The sequence below is a fragment of the Perca fluviatilis genome, chromosome 3, assembly GCF_010015445.1.
Source record: "Perca fluviatilis chromosome 3, GENO_Pfluv_1.0, whole genome shotgun sequence".
NCBI lineage: Eukaryota > Metazoa > Chordata > Actinopteri > Perciformes > Percidae > Perca > Perca fluviatilis.
This window is the reverse complement of record NC_053114.1, coordinates 46,609,519-46,618,872: the sequence shown is the minus strand read 5'-3', so window position 1 is coordinate 46,618,872 and position 9,354 is coordinate 46,609,519. Positions and strand designations below refer to the sequence as shown.

Sequence of the window (9,354 nt, the reverse complement as noted above, 5' to 3'; positions counted from 1 at the left end):
TGCTTTAAAAAATAAACATATGTTTATTTAGCATGTTTGTTTTGTCCATATGTGCTCGTGCTGTGTTCCCCAGGTCTCAGCTGCTACATTGAGTTTATTTATTTTTTTGCCCCCCCCCCCCCGGCTCGAATGTCAAACTCCACTTATGCCAACACCCCTTTGCTACATGAAACATGGTATCTCCCGGAACCTTTAAAATTGGGCTCAATATGCTGGGGGCTCTTTTAGCCTGATCACTCTGGAGAGGAGACACAACAGAGGTGAGTTACTTGAACATAAACTTTACTATTGTAGCAACAGCAACTGTTAACCTGCGTTCAATTAATCAGGCAAGGACTATACCATACTGCACATGTGTAGGTAACCAAACTAGCAAACTGAGTGATGTGATGTGTTTCTCTTGACAGGGCTGGCCTCCAATCAACACCAGCTGTAACCTTCACCAAACAGAGTGTTAATATTTTCTAATAAACATTCAAAACTGTTGTGTTATTTTATCTACCCGTAACATAATGAGCTACAATGTACTAATGCTGCAAAATATTAGTGATGAAGAGGACCTTCATTACACACGTATGCATGTATGCATGCATGCCCGCCCACCCGCTCCGGTCCACATGCATGGTGACCTTAAATTGGAAGATCTTTAAACAGAGTTTGGTCTCTACATTAATGAAAGCCAACTGAACATAAGATGAGTTATTTATATTCACACAACACTGTAGAAACATGTGAACAACATGTATTTGATGTGGTGGTTGTATTTTGTGTAACTGTTCAAATTAAGTACATTTCAGACTTGTACTATGGTAGGGTCGAGAGAAGGTCAGTAAATATAGAAATATGTACACAGAGACACACACACACACACACACAGTCACACACGCAGACACACACAGGCACACAGACACACACTTTATATTCACACACACAGATACACACAAACAAATACACAGAAACACACACACTCTCACACTTCATATCAGAGTATCAGGGGGCGGGATCAGCCCTTAGCGACCAATAGAAACGGACGTGGAGCGTTACCAGGGAAACGGCATACAGGACTGGGAGACGTTGGGACGCAGTCATGCTAACACGCTAAATAGCTCGCTAGCTTCCAGTTGAAGAACCAACTGCTGTTATTAAATATTTAAAACGATGGTCCGTCCGCGTCACACATTAACAGTTTAAAGCGCGAGCTTTGGTCCCGCTGCGCGCGCACACAGCCTCTTCTCTGTCCGTTTGTCTGTTAGCTGTTAGCATGTAGCATGGCAGCAGCGGTGTCCGGAGGCTAACGAAGCTAACAAGGCAGCCAGTGATTAGCTTGTCGCGCTAATCTGAATATTGTCCGGATAATCAGCCCGTTAGCAGGGAGCTAACTGCCGGGTGTAGCACGGGATGGATGTGAGTTAACAGTCTGACCCGGGTCTGTGAGACGAGCGGAGCCGGGCCGTGCCGAGCCGAGCGGGGTCAGGAGGCCCGTTAAACAGGTGATGTTTACTCCAGATGTTCTCTGTTTATAACTCTTTGATTATGTATCCAGAGGTGTACCCGGGGGGTAATATTTAGAAGAGGGAGATGTGACCTACATAGCTACCCCTAACAACCCACCCCCCAAGAGAGGTAAACTATAACCTGTGTGTGTGTGTGTGTGTGTGTGTGTGTGTTCTGTGTGTGTGTGTGTGTGTTGTTCTGTGTGTGTGTGTGTGTGTGTGTTTGTTCTGTGTGTGTGTGTGTGTGTGTGTGTTGTGTGTGTTGTGTGTGTGTGTGTGTGTTCTGTGTTGTGTTGTTCTGTGTGTTTGTGTTGTGTGTTCTGTGTGTTTTGTTGTGTGTGTGTGTGTGTTTGTGTTTGTGTGTTGTTGTTTGTTTGTGTGTGTGTGTTGTTCTCTGTGTGTTTGTGTGTGTTGTGTTGTTGTTTGTGTGTGTGTGTGTGTCTGTGTGTTGTTCTCTGTGTGGTTGTGTGTGTTCTCTGTGTGTTCTCTGTGTTTTGTGTTTGTTCTCTGTGTGTTCTCTGTGTGTGTTTGTGTTCTGTGTGTGTTCTCTGTGTGTGGTTGTGTGTTCTGTGTTGTGTGTGTGTGTTCTCTGTGTGTGTGTGTGTGTGTGTTCTCTGTGTGTGTGTGTGTGTTCTCTGTGTGTTCTCTGTGTGTGTGTGTGTGTTCTCTGTGTGTTCTCTGTGTGTGTGTGTGTGTTCTCTGTGTGTTCTCTGTGTGTGTGTGTCTGTGTGTTCTCTGTGTGTGTGTGTGTTGTTCTCTGTGTGTGTGTGTGTGTGTCTGTGTGTTCTCTGTGTGTGTGTGTTGTTCTCTGTGTGTGTGTGTCTGTGTGTTCTCTGTGTGTGTGTGTCTGTGTGTGTGTGTCTGTGTGTGTGTGTGTGTGTGTGTGTGTGTGTGTGTGTGTGTGTGTGTCTGTGTGTTCTCTGTGTGTGTGTGTGTGTGTGTGTGTGTGTGTTGTTCTCTGTGTGTAGGATGGATGTCTGCAGTAAGAACCCGAACCGCACGGCGCCGCTCAGTGCCGACGGCGCCCAGCGAGCCGATGTGCCGCTCTGCTCTCGAACCAACGGCTGGAGCTGGCCGCCTCACCCCTTCCAGCTGCTCGCCTGGCTGCTCTACGTCTACTTCGCCGTCACCGGCTTTGGCGTGTTCGTGCCGCTGCTGCCTGCTCACTGGATCCCTGCCGGCTACATCGTATCCTTCCACTGACCCCTACAGTCTCTGTTAACACACTGATTAACATCGTATCCTTCCACTGACCGCTACAGTCTCTGTTAACACACTGATTAACATCGTATCCTTCCACCGACCCTACAGTCTCTGTTAACACACTGATTAACATCGTATCCTTCCACCGACCGCTTCAGTCTCTGTTAACACACTGATTAACATCGTATCCTTCCACCGACCGCTACAGTCTCTGTTAACACACTGATTAACATCGTATCCTTCCACTGACCGCTACAGTCTCTGTTAACACACTGATTAACATTGTATCCTTCCACCGACCGCTACAGTCTCTGTTAACACACTGATTAACATCGTATCCTTCCACTGACCCCTACAGTCTCTGTTAACACACCGATTAACATCGTATCCTTCCACCGACTGCTACAGTCTCTGTTAACACACCGATTAACATCGTATCCTTCCACCTGCCTCTATGGTCTCTGTTAACACACCGATTAACATCGTATCCTTCCACTGACCCCTACAGTCTGTTAACACACTGATTAACATTGTATCCTATAATAATAATAATAATAATAATAATATTATAATAATAGTAGTAGTAGTAATAATAGTAATAATAATAATAATAGTAGTAGTAGTAGTAGTAGTAGTAGTAATAATAATAATAATAATAATAATAATAATAATAATAATAATAATAATAATAATAATTCTAGTTCACAGTGTTTGTGTCCTTGATGTGTGCGTCAGTGCACCGGCGTCCTGTTCGTCGGCCACCTGTGTGTGCACGTGATGGCCGTGTCTATCGACCCGGCCGACTACAACGTCAGAACCAGGAGCCACAAAGGTCCGGTGCCCGAGTTCGACCGCTCCAAACACGCTCACGTCATCGAGAACTGCCACTGCTACCTCTGCCAGGTGGACGTGTGAGTACCTGTCCTGCAAACGGCTGCTAACGGCTGCTAGCAGCTGCTAATGGCTGCTAATGGCTGCTAGTGGCTGGTAGTGGCTGCTAATGGCTGCTAGTGGCTGCTAATGGCTGCTAGTGGCTACTAATGGCTGCTAGTGGCTGCTAATGGCTGCTAGTGGCTGCTGCTGCTAGTGGCTGCTAATGGCTGCTAGCGGCTGCTAGCGGCTGCTAACGGCTGCTAACGGCTGCTAGTGGCTGCTAGTGGCTGCTAGTGGCTGCTAGTGGCTGCTAGTGGCTGCTAGTGGCTGCTAATGGCTGCTAGTGGCTGCTAATGGCTACTAACGACTGCTAGTTGCTGCTAATGGCTGCAAGTGGCTGCTAATGGCTGCTAATGGCTGCTAGTGGCTGCTAGTGGCTGCTAGTGGCTGCTAATGGCTGCTAGTGGCTGCTGCTGCTAGTGGCTGCTAATGGCTGCTAGCGGCTGCTAGCGGCTGCTAGCGGCTGCTAGCGGCTGCTAACGGCTGCTAGTGGCTGCTAGTGGCTGCTAGTGGCTGCTAGTGGCTGCTAGTGGCTGCTAATGGCTGCTAATGGCTGCTAGTGGCTGCTAATGGCTACTAATGGCTACTAACGACTGCTAGTTGCTGCTAATGGCTGCAAGTGGCTGCTAATGGCTGCTAGTGGCTGCTAGTGGCTGCTAATGGCTGCTAATGGCTGCTAGTGGCTGCTAATGGCTGCTAACAGCTGCTAGCGGCTGCTAGTGGCTGCTAACGGCTGCTAGTGGCTGCTAGTGGCTGCTAGTGGCTGCTAACGGCTGCTAATGGCTGCTAGTGGCTGCTAGTGGCTGCTAGTGGCTGCTAGTGGCTGCTAGTGGCTGCTAATGGCTGCTAGTGGCTGCTAGTGGCTACTAACGACTGCTAGTGGCTGCTAGTGGCTGCTAGTGGCTGCTAGTGGCTGCTAACGGCCGCTAACGGCTGCTAACGGCTGCTAACGGCTGCTAGTGGCTGCTAGTGGCTGCTAGTGGCTGCTAACGGCTGCTAATGGCTGCTAGTGGCTGCTAATGTCTGCTAACGGCTGCTTACGGCTACTAGCGGCTGCTAACGGCTGCTTATGGTTGCTTACGGCTGCTAGTCGCTGCTAACTGCTGCTAGTGGCTGCTTACGGCTGCTAGTCGCTGCTAACGGCTGCTAGCGTCTGCTAACATGCTAATAGAGGTCTCCTGTGTGTTGCAGCGGTCCCAAGTCGAAGCACTGCAGCGCCTGTAACAAGTGTGTCTCTGACTTCGACCATCACTGCCGCTGGCTCAACAACTGTGTGGGCAGCAGGAACTACAGGTCAGTCCTCATATATAATAATAATAATAATAATAATAATAACAATAATAATAATAATAATAATAATAATAATAATATAATAATTATTATTATTATTATTATTATTATTATTATTACATTGACATTTAATGAATGTGCACAAAACAAGTGCAAAAAGTTACAGAAGAGGATGTTTTTTCTAAGGAAACTTAATAATTTTAGAATAGATAGCTGTATTCTTCAGATGTTTTACAAAGCTCTCTTGCAGAGTGTCTTATCTTTTGGCCTTATCTGTGCCTTTGGTAACATGTATATCAAGGACCAAAAGAAACTGCAACGAATAGTTAAAACAGCGAGTAAGATCATTGGAGTTGATCAGGTACCTGTAGCTCAACTGTACAATGACCTCAGTTTAAAAAAGACAGAACAAATTCTAATTGATTCAACCCATCCTCTTCATCAGATTTTTTTGCAAGCAACAGGTCAAGTGGCAGACTCCTGCAAAGGGAAAATTAGGACTACAAGGTACAGCAAGTCTTTTGTGCCTACAGCAATTAGATTGCACAACAATAGACTTAAAAACTCTTAGGCATTTTTAAATTACGGGTATACTGTACTATATACATCAACATCTAACTCTAAAATACATGCTTGTCATGTTTTCTTAATGCTTCTATTGTCTTGTCTGTTTTGTTAAATGTTTTGTATTTATGTTTTTTAATGTTATGTAGTAGGCTGTATAACGTTGGAGCGTGTAATGGTGACCACATGAATTTCCTACTTGTGGATAATAAAGTTTACCTTGACCTTGATTATTATTATTATTATTATAATAATAATAATAATAATAATAATAATAATAATAATAATAATAATAATAATAATAATAAACTTTATTGACAACTGTGTGGGCAGCAGGAACTACAGGGAAGAGAAACATTGATCACACACACATATTAAACTCTAAGGTTGTTAATGTTTGGAGTATAAAGGATTAGTATAAAGGTTATAAAGGATTCTGACAGCCAGGCTCTCATTGGCTAGCTGTTAGCCAATCAGATTCAAACAGCTTAGCTCGTTGAGATATATATATATATATATATATATATATATATATATATATATATATATATATATATATATATATATATATATATATATATATACACACACACATACTGGATGTATAAAGTAGTTAGAGAGTGTGTCTCTGTCTCCCTGCAGGCTGTTCCTCCACAGCGTGCTCTCTGCTCTGCTCGGCGTCTGTCTCCTTCTGGTCCTTTCCTTCTACGTCTTCATCGAGTTCTTTCTGGACCCGTCCAAACTCCGCACTGACAAACACTTCCTGGGTAAGACCTGACCCCTGACCCCTGACCTCTGACCTCTTACAAAATGTAATTAGAAGTATTACATTTCAATAATAATTTATAATTAATAAATAGCCAGCTTTTCAAAAATGTGCAATTTTAAGCTAATTAAACAAAAAAAAGAAGTGCTATAACAGTGTTACTCGCATGTCTCCCATTCTCCTCGGTGACACGCTCTCTTCCACTTCGCCTTACAACTCTTCTCCAAAACACACAGCTCTGAGATAACAGAGCTCAGCCCACAGCTTCACTCTCTCACAGCAGGTAGTATGGGTGAAATAAAAACAGGACGCGTCATTTCACCGTGTGTAGTGTTTAACTACGCTAACTAACGGCGTAGACAACAGACAACAACTGGGTCTCAAAGACCGCGCCACGCTGGCGATGGATCGTCCAGCACAGTACACACACACACACACACACACACACACACACACACACACACACACACACACACACACACATAGTTATAGTTGTAGCATCCATTTAGTATGTGTGCAACTAGTCCAGTCCAGGCTTTCCTCTCTTGTTCCAACCAGAGAGGAAAGCCTCACTGATGTGAAGAACAGGACAGAGATGCAGATAGAAATGCTCTCTGGCTGCCCCACGCCAACGCTCCGGTAAGTCCATCACCCCGGCTCTCTTAAATGTGAACAAACGACAGTTACACTCACCGCCAGCAAATGCTCTCTCCGTTGTTATTGGTGGTATGTTGACTCCTGGCCGTGACCTTGTTTCCTACAGACTGTGTTGATGTGACCCCGACATTACAGCCACTCAAACAGGACACAGGAACACCGTGGATATTTACATATTTTTTGAAGACTTAATTAGCCTTTTGCCAAGCCCCGCCCCCCTTAGTTACTGTTGCTACGTCCGACAAACAAATGGTCAAACACGACCAGCGCGACAGATTGCCATGACGGGAAGAGGTATACCCGTGCGTGTCAGTGACCTTTTTTGGAGCGATACCTCCGCGATATCCTCCAGATCGAGGCAAAAGGGGTTACAGTATGCAGTGGAGGGATATATTCAAATGTTCGACTTTGTTGTAAACTGACGAAAAATAAAGTTGGGGAGATCAAAGACCCAACACAACAGCAGCTAATGTAGCTAGCATTAGCTAACATGTTAACTAATGTTGGCTAAAGCTAAAGGGCTCGTTAAACTTAGCTTAGAGAGTAGGTTAACATTCTGGCAATGATATCCATGGTAATCATAACTTTGGTCCAGTTTGTGTTCTTGCCTCTAGTTAGTAGATCTAGACAACACGGTAACTAGTTAGCTGTTAGCCTTAGCTTTGAGCAGACGTATTTATGCCTCGTAATGTTCGACACATTTAACTGGGAGTGAGGCTGTTTTATCCATTGTAGGCACCGCTCACGTTGGCCCTCATTTATGAAACGTTTTCTCTTGAACGTGAACGATTTATTTGTACCATTGACCGAGTTATTTCGGCTTGTTTTTCCAGCCCCTCTGCTGTCAGGAGACAGGGTCAGGGTGGTGGTCCAGCACGGGGGGGGGCGCAGGACACGCACTCTCCCTCTGCTGTTGCCTCGTTCTGACTCATGAAAAAAACATGAGTAAAAGAAAAGACACTGCATAAACTCTGCTACTGTGTGTTTATTTAAATATAAGTACACCTACATGTAGGCCTAAGAGATTGCAATAGAAGCCTGTATATTACTATTAGGACTATAGAATACATGTGTCAAGGATGTAGGCTATAAACTAAATAAACTTCAGCTGGAGTCTGATTTACTACGGCAACACTGTTGACTGCATGATCTCTTCTCATTCTGCATTCTCTCTCCAGCCTTTAATACCAGTTCTCAGGCTGCCAAATAGTAAACACGTTAGTACAAATGAATCCTCCAGACAATCGGGGTATTTAGTGTCCGATTTACAAACGCCGTGGGCGCACCGCTTCACCATCTTGCTTGGAGTCAATGTTTGTCGGACCTGCTCACATAGTAACGGTTGCTATGTTGTGTGATTGGACAATGTCGTTTTGGGGCAGGGGCCGGCGAGAGGTCAATTAAGGCGGCGTGTTGTTAAGGCGGGCCGCCTAAGCTGGAAAGTGCCGCGGGAAACACTGGTGTTGTGGTGTTGTGTGTGTGTGTGTGTGTGTGTGTGTGTGTGTGTGTGTGTGTGTGTGTGTGTGTGTGTGTGATACTTTAACTACATTCTCCTGATGAGACTTACAGACTTTGACTGATGTAACATGTTCCCTGCTTACTGTAACAGAGTATTATTACAGTGTGGTATTGGTACTTTTCATATGGAGTTAGAATCATGCCAAAACCTCTCACACACACAAAACGTTTTACTCACGCCCAACGATTCACAAACAAACTCAGTGTGGTTTGCAAATACAAAACATCATTCACAAACTAATGCATTTTGTTCTGCAAATAAGAAACCTACCTATCAAACAAATACAGTATGTTTTACACATACAAAGAAACGTATTTCTTCAATGACAAAAAATATCCTGCAAGTACAAACTAAAATCTTTCAAGTACAAAAAAAAATCCTTCAAGTACAAAAAAAAAATCCTTCAATTACAAAACAAATTCTACAAGTACGGAAAACTGTCACGTGACTTCTGGCACTAACTTTCCGCCTTGCTGATGCACACACAAATGTCCTGTAATTTGCACTCCACAACAGCAGGTGGCGCTGTTAAGTCAATTTAAGCCTACCAGGACCATACATATATATACACGCGGATGTTTTTAAACGTTATTACGGTGCATAACTTACTGGAACAAAGCTGAGCAAGGTGTTGTTGCTGGTGACTAAACCACTGATTATATATATGTATATTGAAGCGATGCTGGCGTTAAAGACCTGCTGATCGTTGTCGGATTCTCTGAAATGAATCCCGGCATTGCATTGTGGGAAATCGGCTTTGCATGCGCCCAACTCTGATCACATCTGTTCTGTCTTACAGCATACTGTAATATTTCACCAGTAATAAGACCAAAATAATATTATTAAAGTAAAGAAATGCATTATTGCGGTTATTGGGCTAAAAATACCAATAATAGCAAAGCTGTATCCAGCTTCTCTGTACAGAAAGA

General features: G+C 44.2%; 1 protein-coding gene across 1 annotated transcript in view; it reads left to right on the top strand.

Annotated features, from left to right (window-relative positions):
- Positions 1-235: 235 nt before the first annotated feature.
- zdhhc1 (zinc finger DHHC-type containing 1) overlaps positions 236-9,354 on the top strand; it is a 19,901-nt gene continuing 10,782 nt past the window's right edge. The window contains exons 1-6 of the mRNA XM_039796186.1: positions 236-260; positions 408-1,490; positions 2,462-2,681; positions 3,432-3,607; positions 4,821-4,922; positions 6,126-6,250. Coding sequence (XP_039652120.1) covers positions 2,463-2,681; positions 3,432-3,607; positions 4,821-4,922; positions 6,126-6,250 — 622 coding nt within the window. The 5' untranslated portion in view covers positions 236-260; positions 408-1,490; position 2,462. The remainder of the gene's footprint in view (positions 261-407; positions 1,491-2,461; positions 2,682-3,431; positions 3,608-4,820; positions 4,923-6,125; positions 6,251-9,354) is intronic.